This window comes from Emydura macquarii, unplaced genomic scaffold (assembly GCF_026122565.2).
Source record: "Emydura macquarii macquarii isolate MOO-44397 ecotype Brisbane River unplaced genomic scaffold, CSIRO-AGI_Emac_v2 contig_67, whole genome shotgun sequence".
NCBI classification, from domain to species: Eukaryota; Metazoa; Chordata; order Testudines; family Chelidae; genus Emydura; species Emydura macquarii.
In genome coordinates, this window is record NW_027130204.1 from 10,152,190 (window position 1) to 10,175,872 (window position 23,683).

The 23,683-nt window shown below is 35.1% G+C and overlaps 1 protein-coding gene across 2 annotated transcripts in view; it reads right to left on the bottom strand.

The window, feature by feature from the left end:
- Nucleotides 1–23,683, bottom strand: part of KCNMA1 (potassium calcium-activated channel subfamily M alpha 1) — a 708,266-nt gene that overhangs the window by 199,124 nt on the left and 485,459 nt on the right. For both annotated transcript variants that reach the window (XM_067539508.1, XM_067539518.1), the window contains exons 6-9: nucleotides 22,170–22,245; nucleotides 14,521–14,596; nucleotides 10,708–10,878; nucleotides 8,965–9,056 (exon numbers count right to left, since the gene is read on the bottom strand). In XM_067539508.1, the coding sequence (XP_067395609.1) occupies nucleotides 8,965–9,056; nucleotides 10,708–10,878; nucleotides 14,521–14,596; nucleotides 22,170–22,245 (415 nt within the window). The remainder of the gene's footprint in view (nucleotides 1–8,964; nucleotides 9,057–10,707; nucleotides 10,879–14,520; nucleotides 14,597–22,169; nucleotides 22,246–23,683) is intronic.

The following is a 23,683-nucleotide window of genomic DNA, read 5'->3' on the forward strand; positions in this document are numbered from 1 at the left end:
TGCTCAAGTTGCAAGATTTTTCACCACCCTGAATTACGTAGCTGGGTCAATTTCATTTTAAAGTGTAGACCAGGCCTGAGAGAGCCATTGGCACAGCTGGGAACAGAACCCAGGTCAGCTGACTTCTAACCAGCTGCTCCTAGCTCTCTTAAAAGATATCTGAAATTTGGTTTAATAGATAGTATACTTAATTGAATAGTCAGTATATGGGGTTAATTAGGCTTAATTTCTAGCTGTGAGAGTCCCTCTACACTGGATCAGCTGTACCCTACCAACAGTACAGTAAACTATCTGATTGAGCGATTTTACTGGAATATACCAAATTTGTCCTATGTGTAAACAGGAAATCCTCTTTCTTCCCCAGAGTAATTTGAATAAAGATTGGAAGAAGTAGAATGCATTTTTTTCCCTCAGAGAGCTTTCTATAAATGAGACAATGCGCTCTGGAACCACCTGGAATGTTCCTATAATACAGCAAAATCATCGTTACTATGTCCACCTAACTGGGATTATTGCCCGGGAACAGATGCAGAGGAATGCATTTCAGTGACTGCAACCTTGGATAAATGGCATACTTAATCTGTTTAAACAAAGTATCTATTGCTCTTTGCAAGCTTATTCACAATAGTCCACTAGCATGAATGATCCACTGCGAGTCCTCTTATTCACTTCAGACAACTTCCTTGCTCAGTTTTGGCTACTGAGTGTTAATTTTACCATAAAATAGTTTTTTTTAATGACTTGAGGATTTGTACTTGGCTTATATTTAAAGCAAGTCATGAAGCATAAGTTAATAGACCCAGCATTATGTATATATGAAACTCTGATAATGAGGAATGTGTATGACTGGCATGCTTCTGTTTCCACCAGGGTCTGAGTTAGTTAAGCAGATTCTAACTTACTTCAAAGCAGAGGATGAATATTTGCTTTCTTATTTACATGCTACCACACTAATATTGTCCATAACTAGAATATTCTTGCTTTCACATCATATACTGAAACATTTAGACACAACACACATGCATCATCATAATGAAGAAATTCAAGGCTTAGCAAAAGTGGTAAAAACTGTTGAATGCTGTAACATGCAAAAGGAGAGCATGCTAGAAGGTTTACAGGAAAATTTAGGAGTAAACCACAACACTAGCATCAGCACTTCAGAATCCACCAGATTTTCATCTACTGCTCTAATCCTTTCAAATCCTAATATTTCTTGAGCTACTGTGTGTAACAGATATGATGTGCAGAAGATACCCTGATATTACTTTTGCAATTAACTGAAATTATTTGCTCTTGTTTACTAAGTATGTATATTGTTCAGTACAGAACATAAAATGCTTCCAGCCCACTTCCACCATTTAAGGTGCTCTTTCACTTTTTTAATTGTTTTAAGCATTTCTTTAAAATACTCCATGTGTCAAAAGACAACTTTTGTGCAGTTTGCATGGCATTAAGATGTCAAAGGTTTTAACATTTCAAGCATTTTATGTATGACTGAAAACAATGCATTTCTCACAAGTGGAATCACCCCCAAAATTTCATGATTAATTTTCCACAACAGAGCTGTGTGGAAATAAAAGATCATAATTTACCAAAGCTCAGTGAATTTTTTCAGCACTTCTGCCATCTCACGTTGCTCTTTGTGGAATGTTTGATTAGTAAATCACAGCCTGTATATTCTTTGGAACATGGGAAGTCACTGCAATTTGAATACCTCACAAGCCAGACTCATTTTCTTAGGCCAGAATTTGGATAGTAACGGCTGCCACTTTTGTACTAAAACAACACAGTTAAGACTTTGTTTTTGTTTTAAATGTTGGGATGGGAAGGGAAAAGTTGGCATTTTTAGATTTTCACCTAGAAATGTAAAAGTTATTGTTCTAAGAGGTGGGCATGAGTTACGAGACCCAGACTACAAGATTATAAGGAAGCTTATAAATATTGTTACATATCACTGCCTACATTTCCATTTTTCCTTTCATAACAATGAATACATTTTAAAGGAGCATGCAGAAAAGAATGGAGACAGGAGAAAACGTGAGGAAAGATTCTGTCTTCTGTCCTACTTGTTCTATCTGTTAATCTATTTAACAAGTGGTGTTACCTCACTGGCCCCAATACCTGTGACTGAGGCAGAGACAGGAAGCAGTATGCGGACACAACAAGAAGATCTATTTAACGCTCATCGAATTTTCTGTATCTCTAAGTGGCTCTTCATTTGAAATCGGAGGCTTAGAAGAATGCTTAGCAGAAAATGAAACACAACCCTAGCTCCATATCCCTGTGGAAAATAATCATCCATATTGCATCAAATTATTTAATATAATAATCTAATGTTACTATCTTTGGAGCTATGCTGCTCATTATTGAAGCTAAAAGAAATCAAGGGTATGTTTGCCAAGCAATTCAGCTAAGTCTAAAAAAAAAAAAAAAAAAAAAAAAAAACCACAGTCATTCTAATTCCTAATCAAACCAGTATGTCTAATGAGTCCAAGATGGCCTGTCAACTTAAATTATCTGTTTGTCTCTCTGTCTACTGTATCTATCTGTCCACAGTTCTTTTTTTTCAATCTCTGTGAAGTTCAGTTATTGAGTTCCATGTTTCCTTCTGGAAGGAATCTCTAACAGATGATCCTTCCTGATGATATGTTGATGATTTGCTAATATATGGCTTATAAATGTAAGAAATCTGAAGAAATCTCTGGGAAGCAGAGCAGATCATGAGAGAGGAGAAACAAGAGATTTTAATAGCTTGCACAGCACTGCGGTTTGATTAAAATACAAGTCTTAAGCACAAGTCTTAACTAGAGCAGTATCTCAGGATGATTAAAATGTTTTTGATTTGAAAATTTGAAATAGTATCTTGCATTAATCTTTACTATCAAGTGGTTTATATATAACATGTATTTATACAGAGCCACATTTACCTAACTTTTTTCATAAACAACCATAGTATCGACAGAAGTTTGCATGAGTAAGGGAAGCAAAATTTGTCCCTAAGAACTATAGACTAAAAATAAAATAGAAATCAGAGATGAAGAAAGATCTATTGAGTCATCTAATCCATCCGTCTCCCCCTGCCACTGCAGGATTATTCCTTACAAAACTTTTTCTAGTGTTTTGTCCAGTACAATTTGGAAAACTATTCCTCAGTGTTTGAGTCAATTTTGATCATGTGAGCTGCAAAGCATGTGCGTACATACAGAAAACAATTAAGTAAAGGCCATCCTGATTCCAAGATGAATGAGAACATCATAAATGTGAAATAACGTTAATTTAGGAAGGAGCAAATCAGTTCAGATCAATTTAAAACTGATCTGGAGTTTCATCCAACTCTCAAACTGAACTTGACACTTCAAGAATTTCAGAAACATTAATTTAGCTTGTTTTTTATTTATTTTTTTATTTTGAAGTTTCAGATTCCTCTATTATTCATAATTTGGCTGGGACTAGAAATGGAAGTTCCAAAATACCACAAGGAAGAATACATTTGCAGAATTTTGTGTAGACAAAACCCAGCAGCACTGACAATCCAATGAGAAAAACTGACCTCATGAGAACACCAGCCTGAATTTCATAGTAAAGAGGTTAGTTGGAGAAGTTCAGAAGAGCATCCAAACAAAAAGTAGTCAAAGAGACCCTCCCAGCCTTTCAGAGGCTGGCACAAATGGACTGATTTAGAAGTCTGGAGTCCCTGTTCTGTTTCCCTATCAGCCAGCAGACACTGGACTCAGTGCGGTCCTGTTTATCCATATATGGTTAGCTGTGTTGTGCTCTAAAATCCTGGAGGCTGATCCAGGAATGCTTGCTGATAGGCTCCTGGTAGTTTCTTTTGAGCTGAAAGTTTAAGATGAGAAGGACTATACATTGGGCAGAGGGGCTAGTTGATAGTCTCAGAACTCCTCTGAAGAGGGCAGATCACTAAGGGGAAATAATGACATCAAATATTCAAGATATAGATTATCACCTGGTAACTACTGATATATCCCTAGTAAAAAATGACTGCCTGCTTTCTTCTGTTTATAATCTTTCTTGTTTTGTTTCTGATCTACAGGTCCTCTATTATATTACACTTCCCAGATCACATAGCTTTTTCCTCCCTCTTCATTTCATGTCATATTGAACTTTTTCCCTCCATCTGTTTTTGTCCAGTTCTACTATTGGAACTACTATGCCTGTTCTTCATGATCCTAGCATTCTACTAATTTAGTTAACAATTACTTCCACACCTTCAACCTTTGTAGCATGCAATATATCACTAAGTACCTGAAGTCCAGATATTATAATGGATCATATGTTGCCATTGCCATTTCTAACATAATATATTATTCAGCAGTACAATAACACATTTGTCTGCTAAATATACTTTATATTTAGAAATCCACCTATGAAATTGCTTAAATACATAAAACACAACTCTTGTACAGTATTTGCTTTGTCTAGTCATTAGTTAATGCTTTGCAAGGTTTCAGAATGTTTTAGTGAGATAAACCATATATAATATTGCATATAGCATTATCAGTGTGATGACACAAACTGAGGTATAAAGCAGATTATAATATTTAACCCTCACTTTAAACTTATCTCTGCTTCACACTTAGATAGCACCTTTCATCTGCAGAAAGCATAAACATGATCATTAAGCCTCACAACACCTGTGTGAGGTAGATGTTAGTCTATTAATTATAATAATAGGTCAGCTGAGTCACAGAGAAATTATGTTACTACCCTAAATCAAACAGGGAACCAGTGGCAGAGCCAAAAACAGGACCAAAATGTCTAGATTGCTAGTACCCTGTTCTAACCATTAGATCATTTTTTTACTTTACAGACTGGTGGTGCAGTACAGAAACTAGAACCAGAGATCTCAATTTGTGAACTAAACTCCTACATATATCAGTGGGAACGCCACAAGTCACAGACAATGTCACATATAGTACCTTCTTTACATATAGCCACCTTAAATGGCCTTTTTTAAAATATTTGCAAAAAAGGACAAAAACAGCATACAAAACCTGGTCACTAGAGATGAATGGAAAGGAGGCAGAATAAGTGGTTCCATTAGCTTATGGGACAGAACAAACATGGTCCTTATATACACACATTGAAAGTAGTAAACATAGTGAATAAATAATGTTTTTTATCATTAATCCCATTAGTAACATGAAAAGTAGAGATGTTTCCCTTTATGGTTGTCCCACTGAATAAACTTTATTTTCTACTTTCAGTTTAAATTATCCTTTCATTACGATAAGCATATTCTGTCTAATAACTGCTTCCTACACAGTCTTTTCTACTTACTAATGACTATGTCAAGGCATTTATTTACAGTATTTATCCTGGGAATAACTGTAATCTTAGAAACCCATTTATTCCTAGCCCACAGACTACTGATTCTGGATATCATACCACAAGGGTAAAAACATGATTACAGCATTCTCATTAAATGATCTATGGTCATTTCATGCCAGTTGTGATATATGGCTCTTATTGTCCATAGAGAAGAGTTGTAAACTCAAAAATAATTATGGATTGAGGATTTTTTTAACTATTTTGTGTGCTGCAGCCATAGTACACTGAGTTGTAACTGTATCAGATATCATCAGGTAAGCAAAGTTTGGACCAGGTCAGTATTTGTATGGGAAACCTCAGTGTGCTATTTTGTGATATATGAAATACTAAATAGTGTTGGTTATTCAGTAAATGACACTTCGTTCAAAGTCAGTATTAAACAAATTCTCTTGTATGGTGTTCTGTCAACTGTACTCCTGGAAGAGTCATTATTGCGACTGGTTGCAAAACCCATCTGATGTAATTAAAAATCTCTTAGGATGTTTTGCAACAGAAAATTGTGCTGTGATACATTTCAAGAGCAGCAATTATATTCTGTCTCCAAACTCCTTCTATTCCCAAAATGTGTGAGCATCTCACACCCAAGGTGAATGTGTTTCTGTAATGAGCAAAATGATTATAACAGTTTGTAAAATGTTTTTGGATCTTTCTGGTTGAAAGGCACTGTGTAAACATAAGGTCAACATTATTGGTTTTTCTTGAGTGAGTGAAGCAATTGGGAATGCTTTTTCTGCATAGGTTCCAGCTACTTCAATAGGTATAACTTTATAGCAAATTTTCCCAAAATATACCCTTGGTCTTGAAATTGGATAATGCTATTTTCTATTGTTTTTGACACAAGAACCAAGAAATACATTTTTGTTTAACTTCCTACTCCATATAAAACTATAATTTGAATAGACATTTTATGTATACAATATTTGTGGTTTGTGAGTGTATGCGCGCGCACACACAAAACAAATTTTATGTGTCTCTTTCTCTGAGAGAAAATCAAACACACATGCTATTTTAAGAGTCTGAACAACATCTTTCAACAAAGTTTAGCTGCTTTCATTTTGTAGACACTTAATTTTATCTGGAAACTTTTTGACATTAGAAATAGAACAACTGTAGTTTCTCATTATTTTTGCTGCCAGAATCTATGCTTGGTTGCTCAACTAAAGACCTTACATTGCTAATTACTTCCACATGCCTGTATCCCAAGTGAAGGAAAACGTATTGGTTCTGACAGCCCATTCTCTCAACACTGAATTCCAAATGAAAACTCAAATTTTGGCCAAACATAACATTTCATCAATCTTGTTCTACTGACTGCAAAAGCAACATCAAACAAGGGGTGCTAATGGCTTTTTACTGAGCAGTTCCCAAGCTTATATTCTCTGATGATAGATCCACGTGAGCAAAGGACTTCTTTAAAGTACTTAGTAATTAGCTTTTGAACCAGGAAACAATGTGTAAAGTAAACTGAACAGTCTGTGTGCTGATGACAGAGTTGAGTTCAGTTGACAAGCTATATGGGCAGTAGAGACCAACAGAGAAAGAGCTAAAAACAAACTGAGCACAGATAAACAAAGCAAATAGAAAAAGCCATGAGATGAAGCAAGCCCCAAAGCTGGCGGGAAGCCTGTGATCTAGGAGTTGAGGCCTTCAGGGTGTTTGGGTTGGACTGAAGATCAGGTCCAAGTTTAGAGACAACAGAGCAATGCTGGGTACCAGTGACAAAAAAAGACTGTACTAGGGGGATTGAAACTGTATTTTTATATCTGTATTTTTAGGTCAAATTCTCTGCTGGTGAAACTCCAATAAGAGTTACACCAACAAATGCTGTGGTTTTATGTTTGAAAAGCTTCTAGACTTCTGATATCTGGGACTATATGCAGGAAACTGAACAGACAGATATAAAGAGTAAACATTTTGGGGAAACTAGTGATACTTCTCTCTCTGATGGACAGAGAAGGCAAAGTAGAATGAAGATGCTTCTGTTAATCTTCTGGGTGAACTGTGCTAGCGTACTCTGGTACTGATAGCAGTTGTGTAGTTTAGGCATTTGACAGTATTTTTTTTTTTAAAGGAAAGAAAAAATGATTAAAGAGTCATCTGCTTTACTGGGACATATTGTAATGCTCAGTGATAGAAGAAATTAGTGAAGGCAAGGCTTTTACTTCTGCATCACATGATGTAAATCAGTGCTCAAGAATTAGCTGGTAAATGGTTACAGATCTTTGAAGTCCTTCAACTTAGCTAGGAAGAGAAACAACTTGATATTACCATATTTCTGTCACATGAAAATGATGTGTAAAGTGATTGTTTCAAAGGGACTAAATTGAAATGCTTAATTCTCAAAGATGAAGGGAGGGACAAACAATTAGATTCCACTAAAAAGGGTTATTCGGAGTGCCCTCTGTTATGTGATGTGGGAAGGTATATGTGAAAGGTCTTGAGGGCAATGAGTCAGTTTTCTCCATCTCTGCACTGTAATGGCAGAAGGATGAGCTGAACTCAACAGAAGATGGGAGAATTAGTACGGTGGTACAGAAAAGATAATATTATTCTCTGAGTACGTAAACGTTAATTGAGGCTAGTTCCCAGCAGATCTAACATGGCTTTCAGATAGACTTGGTTGAACATGGTCAAGGTGAAAAACAGGCATTCAATGGAACTATAAAGCAGTTAATTTTTGAAGGTTTATGTGGCCTGTTTAAACATAACTGTTGCTACCAGCCAAAAAGAATTATTCTTATGTGGTTATAGCACTACACTGATATTGAGTTCAATGTTTTTTTATTTAGGGTTGGCATAGTTTTGGTTTTGTTTGTTTGTTTGTTTGTTTGTTTGTTTGTTTGGGGGGGAGAGATAGGGGGGATGTGTAATGGTCTTAAAAAGACTGGTCCTAAATCCTGAGAGTCTTGAACACCTGCAAATGCCAAATAAAGTCAATGGGACCTGCATGTAGTGAACATCCCTTAGGATTTGGTCAATGAAAAATAGCAATACCATCTTCCAGAGTGGCCATCATAATGAAATAACCCAGGCAATTTAAAGTGCCCAAGTCTTGTTCTGGCATAACCAATTTTCTCATGGACAGAGTAATTTCAAAATGATGACCGGTATAATTGTTCAAGAGACAATCAAGTGATGTCTGACTGGTTGTGACTACCTTATTCCACAAGTTAACTGCAGATAAAATAGCAGGGTTCCTTCCAGAATGTATCAATTTATTTCTAGTGGACTCCAGAGATTATCTTGAAAATTATTGTGACTTGTACCTTAGCATAGCCCAGGTGTCTAATAACAGTGTGACAACTCTCCGGTGGTAACATTTGATGTCACAGAGCATGAGCATCTTAGGGCGTGTCCATGAGTCAGATGTCACCACACTCAGGGGTTCTTTAATGTGTCACAACCACACCTGGTCTTTTTTGACTTACTTTCTGCCTCGGGTTGAGTTAAAAGTCCCGCCGTATTTCTTCCGATTAAGGATGAGAGCAGCAATTTCTGGCACGTAGCGAGCAAACATTGCCTACATGCATGAAACAAAAACAAAAAAAAGAAAATGGCATGCAGAGAGTGTTCTACTGCAGCAGAGGCAGCAGAGCCTCTTGGAATACTTACTTTCTTCCACTAACCGCACTATAGGAACCACCATATTTCTTGCGGTTTCCTATTAACTCTATGATTTCAGGGACGTAGCTGGCAAACATGGCCTATGAAGAAGATAGGAGACAGAAGAAAAGACTAAAAAGAGAGGCCAAAGAAAGGGGGATGATGAATATTTTCAGAAGATATATTATCTTTAAGATCTGAAAATGCAAAAGAATTAGACCTATAAAGGTATTTTAAAAATTTTAAAAAAAGCAAATTCTTATAAACAAAACAAAATGGTTCAATGTAAAAGTTTGTCTTGAAGAACATGTACACCTAGTAAACTAAAGTAATGGTCAAAAGAGGAGGAAAAAAGTACACAAAACAAAAGAAGAACAAAATAAAATCAAATTGGCATCCAATCGTAAAATATTTGCTGTGTCTAATTCTTTCTGAAGAGGAAAAAAAACTATTCAAAGATTATAAATTGCAAAAAATAAAAGCAGATACTACTATTGTTACTTTTTTTTTTTTTTGGTGTGTCAAGATAAGTGGACATTTTTGCCCTTAATTAAAATTCAAAAGAAGACAAAAACAATATGATGCCACGTACCCTCAAGAATCAAAATGCTGTCATCCCCCCAAAAAAGCCCCCCAAAACCAACCTTTTTCAAAAGTTTTGTTTTTAAAAGGTTTGTAAGAACACATGATAGAAAAAGGTAGTAAGGAGAAAAAAAAATGATCTGCCATGTTTTGTCCAACAAACATCTTGCTCGTGGCTGGATACATCTTAGAGCTGCTGCCAGTCAAGTTGGTCTCTTTATCCATATGCAATTATGTGTGTCTTTTGTATGTAAATGCATATGTACATATATGTTATACACATTGAATTGATAATGTATCTGTTATACACATATCTCCTACAGAGAGATGTATGTATATGTACAATAAATGTGTGTATAACAATACATATATGCACATAAATGTACAATAAATATATTATGAATTAATTTTAATTCGCACTTCTTTTGCACAGTGTAAATCTTAAACTGCTTTTTTTAAAAGACAAAATGCAGCAGTTGTACTGGTATTATCAATGATTAAAAAAAGGTAATTTGACATAGAACTATTAGTTTTAGGGCTGTATATATACTTATTTGAGCTGGAAAATGAGTGATACAATTTGCTGAGTTAAAAGGAAATTTGTTGTGTATATACTAAATGTGGTCACTTGTGAGTGAACATTATGACACTGTTGCATGTTTGAAATTAAAGAGAACATGGTTTGTTAATGTCTGTATCAGGCATGCTGCTCTAAAGGCAGTACTAAACCACAGTGTTTGTTGGAATTCTGGGAAGGAACACAGAAGGGTGGGGAGGGCTCCTGAAACCGCAAACTTCCTTTAAAATATCAATAACCGTCATTAAACAATGCACAATAACAACTGTCACTGAAAAGTAATGGACTATAAATAATACTTTAAATAGAATTGCTAAGGCATTTCATGTATTTTCATGCATTACTTTCTTAAATGGATTAGACTTATTCTTACTGTAGCTGAATGACAACCTCTGCAAAAATGTGACAAGATCTGGCTTTACAAATACTTGCCTATAAAAAGAAAAAGGTATGTTGCTGAATTGTTTAAAATCCTTATAATTATGTTTTTAACTTACTAAACCAGATACAACAGTTCAGTTTGTTGCTTAATAGAGTTCAGGAGACGTAAATAAGCTGGTATTAAAGTAGTAGTAGCAATAAAGAGATTTTACCAATCCCCCGAGGATGAAGAAGACCATGAAAAGGCGACCGAGGGTTGTTTTTGCATAAACATCTCCATAGCCAACAGTGGACATTGTAACCATTAGTAAATAAACACATTCCCAATATGTAAGTGGTTGGTTATTTTGGAAATTTTCCCATGGATCCCCTGAGTTCTCCACCTACGACATAAAAAGACAAACATAATGATTTAATAGGGAAGTAACAGATTAAGAGTGGTTGTAATTATTTAGTTTTGGCATGCATACAATGCTGGAAACTTTTTACTAATAAAGGGCCAAATTCCTCCTTAATTAGAACTGTACAATTCCACTGCTACCATACAGAGTCCTCTTGCTTACACTGCTTGTGGCAACCACTGTCAGAAAACATTACTAGAGCATTCAGTTTATAATGGAATCCAGATAGTCTCACCTTTCTTTGGTTTACCTCCCTTCAATATGAACTTTACTCCCAGTCCAATGGCACTTCTCAATTTCCTTCTAAAATAGCACATGACCAATAATGTCATGAACGTGGTAATGGTCATTAGTAATCACATGTATGCATCATGAGAAACAGATCTCTGGCTCCAAAAACTTGTAACTTTTGGTTCCATAAGCACAAGCATTTAACCACCAATGCTCAAGTCTTTACTAGCTATCAGCAGTAGCAGGGTTTATGTCCAACTGTCAGAGGGAAAGATAATTATAGATGACTAAATAGTTGAGCAGATCTCACTATACCAAGCAGAGAAAAAGGCTATACATATCAAGAGTTCTTTTATGACCTGACCAATGAATTAATTGAGATCTTATAAGCTACAGTTCTTATAAGCCCCTATTTTCATGAATCCCATGTAGCCAACTATTGCAGTTACCATAGGGATGTTATGTGATTATGAATGGGAAGGAAAATGTCCGTATGGTAATCTTTCCATAAGACGTGGTCCACATTATCAAATTGTAAGTTTGAGTAGAATTAAACCACATGCACTAAAAAGCATGCAAAGAAAGTGTGAACAACACTGAAACAGAAATTCAACAAATTATAATTAAACTTTTAAAAACTTGCTTTTCCTCAAATCTAGAAAAATAGAACAATCCAAAGCTAATAATACATGAACTAGTAATAAATAATTAACAACAATGCATGGCACAATTATGTGTTTTGTCCAAGATTCTCAACGTGACTTACGAATATTAACAAAACTAAGCCTCACATCTTCCCTGTGAGGTAGGTACTGAATACACAGAGACTAATTCACCCATTGCTGAAATAAAGTCACCTCTGGGGTGGAAATTGGCAGATAGGTAATAGCACACAGCAACAGGCACAAGCAGGCACTGATGCCTGGAAGTGAAGATTACTATATCCAATTCTGGGCTAACGCTGCATTCCTTGCCACCCAAGACTCCCACCGTGTGTGCAAAGAATGCAAGAGCCATCGCTTTCAGCTACCAGGGTAACGTTCTGAAGGTTAACTGACATTATTCAAACTAGAATTTGGTGGGGACACCTGAATTAACCACTTTACTCTTCTGAACAGTGCCAAAGGATCTTTAATGGCCTGACATCATTACTTCAGTTTCATGTCTCATCTGAAAGATAGTGCTATTGTTTCACATTTATTATTATTTCTTCTTAATATTATATTATTATTGCTATACCAACATGAAGCAGAATCTTTTATTCCAAATTAGAGAGCTGGGAATGTTCAACCAATTATTCAGCCTCTGAGAGCTCTGCCTGCATGGACAGTTCTCAGTACTTATTTACAATATTTTATGAAAGTAAATTGTTTTTTGTGCTCCTTCAACTTATACACAGCCATCACTCAAAGTAATTCAGTGATTCACTCTCCTGAACAACAGTAAGTTATACAAATAAAGATGTTGACAACATATTTTCAGTGTAAATATATATATTTCTAATAGAAATGGCACTAATTTACTCCATTTTATATACATTATATAGCTAGGTCAGAGATAATAATTAGCGTGCTGGCTAATATCTGATTGGAACCACTATTTTTCATGGAGCTGTCAAAGTCATGAGTAAAGTATACTATGATAATTCAGCATGGGACATAAAACAGGCAAATGGACAAATATGTTATCTCTTGGAAGATGTCAAACATAGCTGACTGAACACTAGATCTGCTATTTTGAATTAGTCTAGTCTTTTGAGGCACTAGACAAAGACTATGATGACGCTTGTAATCACAGAAGTCACAAAGGAGTATTTGTGATATAAGAGACACAAGGCAGGTGAGATAATATCTTTGATTGAACCAACTTCCACTGGTGAGGGAGAGCCAAGCTTTGGAGCCACTTGGAGCTCTTCTTCAGGTCTGGGAAAGGAACTCCGAGCCTCACAGCTAAATGGAAGGTGAAACAGATTGTTTAGCATAAGTAGTTAGCACATATCCAAAGGGACCATTCAAGGCAGAGTAGCCCGTTAACACCTCTGCAGTCAAAGGACAAAAAGAGGGGGTTAGTGGGTTACAGAACCTTGTAATGAACCATAAATCCAGTGTTTCTGTTCAGTCCATGATTTTTTATGTCTAGCAAAGTAATGAATTTAAGCTCCCAGGCTCGTCTTTTGAAAGTGTTGTGCAGGTTTCCATCGAGGATGAGGACTGAAAGATCACTCTATATCTGACCTCTTGTGAAAGATGTTCACCCACAGGTGATAGGATTTTTTTTTTTTGTCTTTTATCATTTTCCTATATGATATAGCTGTCAGAACATAGTCTTCAGTGGAAATAAGGACGTTTAGGGCATTCATATTTTGAAATGTAGTTACAATATAAGTACTTGCATACAGCAGAAAACAGACACAAGGACAAACATATCATAATTAAAAGATCAACTGTCTGATTTTAACCACATGTACACTAGTATAAATTCAGAATAATTCAGCTGAAGTCAATGAAGTTACTCCAGATTTACACTGAGGAAAGTGAAATCAGAATCTGGCCCTGAATCTGTTGTTGCATTGATTGTTGTTATTAACAACATGATATCTTACTGACCCTGAGTTAAGCACAAGAATATATGATACAATGTACATCTGAAATCATATTAAATTATATTTACAAAATATAATTGATAGTAAACAATTCATTTAAAAACTGCTATTGATTTTTAATTTTTATAATACAGAGTAATGTAATTATTTTATCATTGAGATCTTTTAAATTATAAAGGTGTTTAAAATATACAGATAATCAATACTGAATAAGAGCTTAAACCATCAAAGGTAGGTAATATTTTGGCAGGGAGTGAAAGTCTATGATTTTTTTAAAATAATTTAAGACTAAGTCAGAGAACTAATCTCTAAGAATCCTACTCTAAAATGTTAGTAATCAGATTAGTTTTTCTGAAAATACAGAACTGCTTTTTTGGTGAAGCCATGAGTTTCCCTGTATGGCCACTGTCTGAGAAAGGATGTCATTACCATTTATGTTGTACCAGCCTTTTCTGACACACTCTCTTGGTAATTATTTAGGAAACATTGCCACCTAATGGTAGGATGCGATTATTGAAAGAGTTCTATTAAAATCCAAGTAAATCCCAGATTTATGTAACAATCCTGAACCTAAACATGGAGGTTAATGATGTGAATATTACTTACTGTTCAGAATTAGTTTTGGGTAGAAGGCTGGAAAGCCAGGCAACTGAGATGCCTTTCTTTATTGTACTGTGTAACAGTGTCAAAGGATTACCCTGAGCAAGGTAATTTCAGGTAATAAAGTAGCTCAGAGGAGCTGATCCATGAAAAAAAATACACACCGATGAAGTATTTTCAAGTATACTTACCAAATGTATGAACCCAGCTGCTGTCAGCCATGTGCTGATAAATATAGAGCACAGATTCACCAACTTGATGGAATTACTGCACAAACAAATATATATATTATATTTAATAGATAAGTTGCAACAGGGACACAAGTGACATAGCACACTTTTTTAATGAGTATCTGTACACAGACAGAGAGTTTACTTTCTATATACTTTAGACCTGGTGATCCTAATATTTATTTTATTAGGAAGCAGAGCAGGCACCGTCAGGATTTTAACAAATATTGAAAAATAAATGCAAAAAACATGTATTACATAGCTCCTAAAATCTGCTTTCAAAGATTTTCCGTGGAATGAATGATCATTCAGAAAAGTTCTAATAAATTTGAGAGGATTTTCTAGCATCAGGCAACATAAAAATTGGAGATATAAATTACATGATCAAATTGAAGATACTACAGACCTAAAACATCCCTTCTTCCCGTTTTCACATTATCATTTCCTTTTCTTTTTTTCCTCCCCTTCCCTCCTTTTTTCTCTTCCTATTTCTACTTGGGTTCTGAATTGCAATTAGTTCAGTATAAATACTTTGGACTCAAGTCTCCACTGGTGCAAATTGGTGTATATCCAAAGGAAGTCAGGGGAGCTACACCAATTTATATCAGCTGGGAATCAGACCTTTTATACCTGTAATATTTATTTGTACATATCAGCTTTTTTCTATCTGTTTAATTTCTTCTGCCTCGTGTGTTTCTTAAATATGCTTTTTGATTTTAGCTCCAACTCTACAAAGAACTTACATACTGTGAGCATTAATGAAAAATGAATTTACTGAGTTCAATGGGATAGCTCATAGTGTATAAAGTTAAAGACCTGTGAAAATTGTTGCGGGATGGAGATTTTATTCTGCACATATGGAAAATGAGCAACAAACAGATTATTGCATTGTATTATTGCATTGTAGGTGCTACACTCTCACTGGTATATTTGGCGCTTTGTTGTCATGGGAATTAGGATAACGTAAGGGGACTAGGTCTCCACTTGAATGTCCCATCCTCTTTGTGGGAAGAGGAAAGGCATTTTCCTTCCCCAAGAGAATGATTAAACTTGCAGTTTTCCGGTGTTTCAGTGGGGTTTCCTCACATAGACTATAATTTTGCAACACATTGTTAGTGAAAACACTTCCTTGTATGAAAGAATAAAATAAACTAGGTTAGTTTGCTATCTTTTGTAAGATTATTTTATTCGTTATTCTTGAGCATTCAAATGTGGTCAGTAGATATGCGCAACCAAATCTGTGAATGCTGAAAGTTCCGTGCATTTTTGTGCAAATGATGGTTTGTCCCAAAATTTGTACCAGAAAATGCATTATTTTTCATTCATAGTTCTCCTACTTAAAAAGATTCAATCATCCAGTTAGGGAGTAGAAACAATGCCATGTGACTCAGGTGATAGATTGCACAATATGAATAAAGACTAGCTGATGTGAACACTGTCTGATTTTTCTTGAGCTATTTCACAAATTCTTGCAAGTAAGAAACACATGAATAGATATCAGGATCAATATGCAAATAAGAAAAAGGATAAAATTGGAATGAATATTATTTATTATGACACATGATTTGCCCACCTTTATTCTTGATGATAGTAGTTCTGCTAACATCAAGCTAAAACTTTATATAAAGTATCAGATAAGATACTTTTTCTTTTTATAAACATATTAAAATGTTATAAATCCATAGTTTAGCTAGAGAATTAGAATTATCTGTGGTGCTGTAATTTGATCTCATTTTCAGCAAACAACAAACCTCCAGGTAATAAGCAAGCCTCATTTTAAGGCTTTAATTTTACATACTTTTGGAATGTTTTGGAAAACATTATTAATGGCTGCAGTAATCCAGTGTGGAAGATGGTTCCTATGCATGAACAGAATTTATTTTTTCCTAAAGCTTTCACAGACTGATACATATAGCCCTGACCCTTCAGTCCCCTCAAGACACGTATTTGCATGTGTTTGAGTGTTTGCAGGATCAGAACCCAGGTCTGTAGCTATATTAGGTCTTAAGAGGACAGAAGGTAGAAAAGGCAAAAAATGCTGTTTTTTAATTGTACAATCATATATAATTGGAGCTAAATTGTAGCTATTGAAGGAAGTTTCTCTGGCCTGTGTCATAAAGGAGGTCAGACAGCATGAGCAAAACGGTCCTTTCTGGTCCTATACTTTATGTATCCCTCAGTGTAGTCAGTGGGGCTCCTATTGGTACAGAGGTCTGCCCCAACAGAATAACTTGCAGGATCGAGTGTAGAAGGTTTGATTTATACAAGGTTTGATTTATATACTTATTTCTAAATATATTTTATATCTCTGTCTTGATTTTGTTTCATATTTAAATTTAATAGGCACTTTTTCAAAGAATAGAAGGTGAAAGTTACTGTTTGTGTTCTTTGTTTTAACAGTAACCTTTATACTGGTAGAATATAGTGGATTAAAAAAAAATGTGATTTACTGATCGATCAAATGCTTGTCATTCAGTTTGCTAAGTACATTCATATTCAGCTGTCTGAATGTCTCAGAGCAACACATACCCTGAAATAGACTAACACCCCAATCCAATAAAGCACTTAAGCATACAGCTAACTTTAAGCACATGCGTTGTCCCATTGGAGTAATTATATGGTTAATATCATATTATATCTTATTCTATTGGTGATTATATTTGTTCATGACATAGAATTCAAACCTTGGTGTCCTTAAATTAGACGAAAAGGCATCATTCATAAGGATGCAGTGCTTCATTTTTATGGATAAGATTTTGTCTTGGTAAAATTAGGCAAAGTTACGGAACAGTCATGGCAAAAATGAACAAAATCGTGGTATGGTCACAGCAACAAAAAATGTGTAATAATTTAACAATGAAGTATTACTGTGTAACATTTACATGAAACAAACAAGGTTAATGCAATAGTTTTCACTTCCTTGACAAAGTAAACTATTGTGAAATTATACACATAGTGTACAATCATTTTTCAAACAAAAATAATGAAAAATTATAGAACAAAAAATAACGGATTCTTTCTAGTAAAATCCCTTTTGCAAACTGTTGCCATTTTGGTATAACAAGTTATACATAGACAGTTTGTTATTTTTATGTGGTGTCTGTTGTCCCCAAGCACGTTTTTATAAAATGAGAAGGGGTGTTCGTTGTTGGCAAGTTTTAGAGCAGCTCTCTGCCCACAATGCAGGATCACGCATGTCATTTGTTACTTGATGAGCATGAGCTGTATGCTCTGCATAAGCTGTAAGCATGTTCATGATTCAGGATGCCACCTCTTTTAAAGCCTGAGGATTGTGGGGGCCCTGCTGCCCATGGCGCCTGAGAGCTCCAGGGCCCCCATAGGAGCCAGAAGCTGACAGTTTTGGCCCCACCACCCCTGGGCATAGGGCAGAAGCTGAAGAGGATAATTTCACGGAGGTCTCTGAAAGTCATGGAATCCATGACTTCTATGACCACCATGACAAAATCTTATCCTTACTCATTATGAAAGTCTGAATGTTGCTCATCCTATGAATTTCAGGGGGGAAAAGCTTCTTAATGATTCAGTAATATGTCAACCAGCCTCCAGGTGCTATTTTAATACAAATAAATAATAGTAATAACTGGCATTGAACAACTATTTTGATTACTACTTTAGGTTTATTTTATTTTTTGATAGTTTATTCAGAATCATACCCTGACTGTCCTTTGTGAAATACCCGTCTTTCTGCCAGAGACTAAATATAGATGAAAGATTAGTCACAAACATTTTCCTGCTCTTTAAGCTCTTTCCAACATCTGTGCAAAATCCTTTATTGTCAGCCTTGCCTAAAGCCCTGTAGTTTTATTGAAACCTGGTATAAAACAGTGAGAAAAAAACTAATTCTATTCAATTTTCTAAAATATGGGAGAAAAAATGAACTATTCTGAAAAAGATATATTCCGTTTCACAGGTAAGTACATAAACTTCAAATAAATAAGGGATGTGGTTAGCCCTTTAAAGGTTCAATTTAAACTCTTTCTGCATCCATGGAGGGTCTGCTAAAGAACAATTAGGCATTTTTAAAATGTTCTGATAATTACATAACATCCAACAACTACTATTCAATATACTCCCTTTACATTTGTAAAGTGTTCTAGCTGCTTCCTGTGGATCACAGTATTATGAATGGCCCTTCTGCTGATGGTATGAATGAGATTTATTCCTTTAATCCTAGTCCTTCAATCATTGCATTCACTCAGCTTCTCTCTCTGACTTTGTATTATAGAAAATAAAACCTTGCAGGCAGTAATTTTAACTTAGGGGTTAGAGTCAATCACATTTTCCCAGGGAGGGGAATTCACTTCCTCTCCAGCTAGACCAAATATTACAGGCGCTGTAATATAGAGATAGAGAAGAAGGGAAGTCCTGCTTACCCCATGAGTATTGCATCATAGTTCTCCTTAGGTGTTGCTACTGAATACACAACATACTAAAATGCCCCTTATGTGATTTGTATAGGGCATTCTTCAGACAAACAAAGATCACTTTTTAAAAGGAATATGAAATAATAAATTCAGAATTGTTTAAATAATCCAAAGAGTTAGTGTTAAGAATATAATTATTTCAGTGTCGATAATGATAAATTGTAGTTTATTATTGCAACTGAACATTTCAGTCTCTATCCTGAATCTTGATATTTTGCTTGCCTTGCAAATCAGCTGTATGTGTGTGCACTTTTCTCATTGGCTTCAACAATATTTGGCCTTCATATTGAGAGATGAACAACAGTATTTTAAATTCCTACAGAAACATAATATAGCATCCTTAAATGTTTTACAGCTCTCCCTATCCGGGAAGCACTTGAACCGTGGCTGAAGTGAAGTAACCTCCGTGGTAGAATGCAGATGCTGTTTAACAGCATTCTATACTAAACCACAGTTTAGAGCAGAAAGTGAGGGATACCACTGTATAAAACAAACTGCAGTTAGAACTTACTAAGGTAGAATGTATTTAAATTAAAACAGGAATTTAGTCAGGACACTGAGTTAACTGTTGTAACTTTTGCAAAAGTGCTGAAGGATGTTTAGTAACTACATGTGATCAGCAACTTGGTTTTTACATCTCATCTGAAAGACTAATACATACATTAATATCATGACAAGTGGCTTTCTTTTTCCAAATTTGATTTTATTTACAGAATAATTTTTATATGTAGCATCTATGAGCATCACTGATGGAAACAGCATTTGTTGTTGCTGGCTTGAGTTTCCTCACAATTTTTTTTTGCTGTTATGAAAACAGATGTATGGCCTATCACAATGACCTTTTATGCTGGATGTGTCTGGTTACTAGTTATACTTAAGTGCATGGTGAGTAGATTTTGTTCTATTATTAATAATTCTTAATGGTTAATAGATAAATATTCCTCCCTCTTTCTTTTTTTGTTTCTAGGTTATGAGGTTAATTTTGCACACTGTACCCAAATGAAACAGAAAATAATAAAGCTTCAAGGACTAATTTCAGGTCTAGTATAAGTGAAGGCAACTCCACTGAAGTCGACAGAATTGCATCCATTCATTCCAGTTCAACCCACAAATTTTACAAAATGATACTTTTTGGACACCAGGAGTCTTCTGTACTATTAAATTGTCTTTATGTTTATTAAATCAGACATGAGATAGCAAACATGCCTGATTACTGCATGCTCAAGAATAGGGTGGGACACGTGAAACAGTTTATTTCAAGGCCATTGATGATTTTTAAATTAAATGAATTGTTTAGTGATAAACTAGTTTGGGTTAATCAACTGAGTAAAACTGAAAGACAGCCACATAAGTAAGCTGGATTTAAAGGGCTTTATAGTAATCTGAACAGGAGATTTACGGATGCCTGCATATTCATGTAAATAATTACAAAGATGATGAGCATCTAATTTGGGAGTAAAGTTTGGCACCAGACAAATGCTATTATGAACAAAGGGGTCAAGTCCTAAGCCAGCTTTAAATTGAACACATTTAATTAATACAGCTCCCCTCTTCACTTACTGTTCTGGAGCCTTAAAATTACACCACTCCTGAAGCAGATTTGAACCTTTATCCAAAGCCCATTGAAGTCAATGGGAATATTTCCACTAACATCAGTGGGCTTTGAATCAGGTCCTTTGTGTTCTGCAAGGAGATTTTGATTAACTGAGTTTCTGTAACAATTACATTTTCTTCCTGCAGGACTAGTGGCGTTTTAAGGCTACAGGACTGTAGTTTCTCTGTGTGTTTATTAAACTAGTCTCATTATTTTAAGAAGAAAATCTACATTTGCTACACTTTCACACAGTTGGAGGCAGATCCTAAGCCACCTGCAGAGTCATTTGGGATCTCTTAATATGAAATGTTGACTAATGAGAATAGTTTTAAGGTTCAAAGGGTTGCAGAGGCTGCTGGTTATCATGAACCTGTGCACATCTGATGGTCTATTTATGCACCAACAGCAGGGTGATTTCCACCGGTATATTGCTCATTAAGGGTAATAAAGGCCACTTGCATTACAAGCCCTCAAATGTGAGATGATGAATGAATAGGGAAAGAGAAGATGGGGATTTTAAAGTGGAACCAAACTTCTAGTTGAACACTTGTCCAATACTTTAGCTGGTGCATTTTAATGCATGTTAAAAAGTTAAGCCCTTTGCTGCTGTGAAACATGGCACGATCCCTTTGGTGCTTCAAGGTGATGAACTAACGTGTATAGTAGCAGCTAACGTGCATTCTGTTTCACATACCAAGTATGTTCAGCCACACAGAAGCAGTTAAAATAAGAACAAAATTGTAGTTAATTGAACTATTTTAAACTTCCTTCTAAAGGAACACTTATGACAATGAATGCACTGAGATACCCTGAATGGAAAATCAATGTAAAAAATGTTTTCAAAATCAAAGATTTTCCCATTGAAGAAAAGGCATAATGATTAGGTCTTAAACTGCCTTCTCTCTTTTGTGTGTTTTATTGGGCAAGTTATTTCTAAATGAGGCAATACGGTAGGCATTCAGAAGGTGGAAGAATGAATTATTTAATCAATTTGTAGATCTATCATTCTGCTTTTAAATTTATAATCACTCAGTTCCTTGTATATTGCAGATATTAAAATGTATCAAGTGAAATATCAACAGATGATATCAAGGAGACATTTAAATTGATAAACCATTCACTAGGAAATAAAGGATGTAATGTGAATTTAGAAAAGTAGAGATGACTAAGTATTTGTATGAGAACTAAGACCATACACAAGGAAGCACTAGGTTCACAAATGCAGCAGTTTCAACAATGAAACTAATAATCACATTTACAAAAAGGTGGATTAGCTGCATGCGTAAAGCTCAAACACAACCTGACTATGAATGTGCTGTGGAGTCTAATGTCTTTAATGAAAATTACGTTGGGAAGAAAAAGGCAAAAGGCTATTCATATATATATATATATATATATATATATATATATATATATATATATAAATAAAATTCAAGTTTCAGTGTGTGCTATTCAAACCCATGACTTCTATTCATGCCAATGGCATTATGAAAGGAGAAATTATCTCTGACTATGACTATAAAAAGGAAAAGACAGACAATAGACAGGTAAAGTATGTAGTAAAGTCTTACCTTGTTTTTAGGATATTCAGAAACTGCAAAATTTCTGAAAATTGTATCAGTCTAAGGGCTCTTAAAAATCTTAAACCTGCATAAAGAGAGAATTTGACATAACTCAAGTGCATAGTAACCCATACTCTTATAACATATAACTTACAATGATAACAATCAATGAAATCAGTGGTATGTAGCATACAGAATGTCAAATACCTTTGAAGTGTTCTTCCATATTTAATAGTTCCAAGATCTTGACCAGCTTTTTCCAGCTGAATTTAGATTTGTTTCTATTTCTTACCAGAAATATATACTACAAGAATTAAATCTGAGAGCAGGAAATTTAAACACCTATGATGACCTCAAAGCTAAGGAGAAAAAGCTTAGCCTCAGTTGTAGTCTTAGTGCCCATATTTCTGTCTTCTAGAATGGCTTACTATTGCAGATATAGATATACAATTCCTGAAAGCTCACAACTCCCACAATGCCTAGCAAAAAATAAGAGATTATGGGCAAGAGATCTGATAACCTGATTTTTGAAAAAGCTAGACAGTGGATAGGCCTGATTAAATTGGTAATTCTTAATGACGTAAAATCTTTTATTGTTATAATGCTCCCTATCCCCACCCCAAACTCCAAAACTTCAGATAAGGTTATGTAATTACCATGTACTGTGGCTGAAAAAAGGTAAAACTAACTACATTTGACTTCAAGCAGGCTGCAATTACAGTAAATGACTTTAAAAATATCAATTTTTATAAAGAGATAGCATTGAGTTGTTGAAATCAGGTTGTTTGGATAGTAATTCTCAGACAGCTCAGGGCCAGAGAGAGAGAGAGAGAGAGAGAGAGAGAGAGAGAGTGAGAGAGAAAATACCATAAAAGATTAAGGGCTTAAATTACTGAGAGACTTATGCTGGTAGTAAACAATTTTGTTGCAAATCTTTGGCATACGAGTAAAGGTACATTGCGTATTTTATATATGCAGCTTATAAAGTTAAACGGAAGGCTTCTGAGGATAATTTTTTTTAACCGCACAGTAGGGCCAAGAGTTTCATAATAATTGCTTAACATGCTTGCTTGACCACTAGGGCTGGGCTTCGGGCAACATCAACTCATGCATCCTCCTTACTGACATTTTTATTTATTTGATAATAATCTCATTTAGCACTTGTACAGCACTTTCTATTTTCAAAGTGCTAACTAAAAATGTGATCCTGCATAAACTTAACCTTGTGCATAATATTACTCATGGCAGTTGACTCCAGTGGGACTATTCACAAGAATGAAATTATACACTATACATGCTCAAGTGTTTGCAGAGTTAATTTTTACAACACTCTAGTGAGGCAGTTATATTATTATTATTATTATTATTTCAAAGTGGTGCAAAGCAGCTTTAACAAAGCTGAGAATCTCTCACAGTGCATGTGTAAAATGGGTATAATGATACTTCATTGACTATTTTACATAGGTAGTGGGAGAATTAATAAAGGTCTGTGGAGTCACCTGAGATCTACATTTAAAAAATAA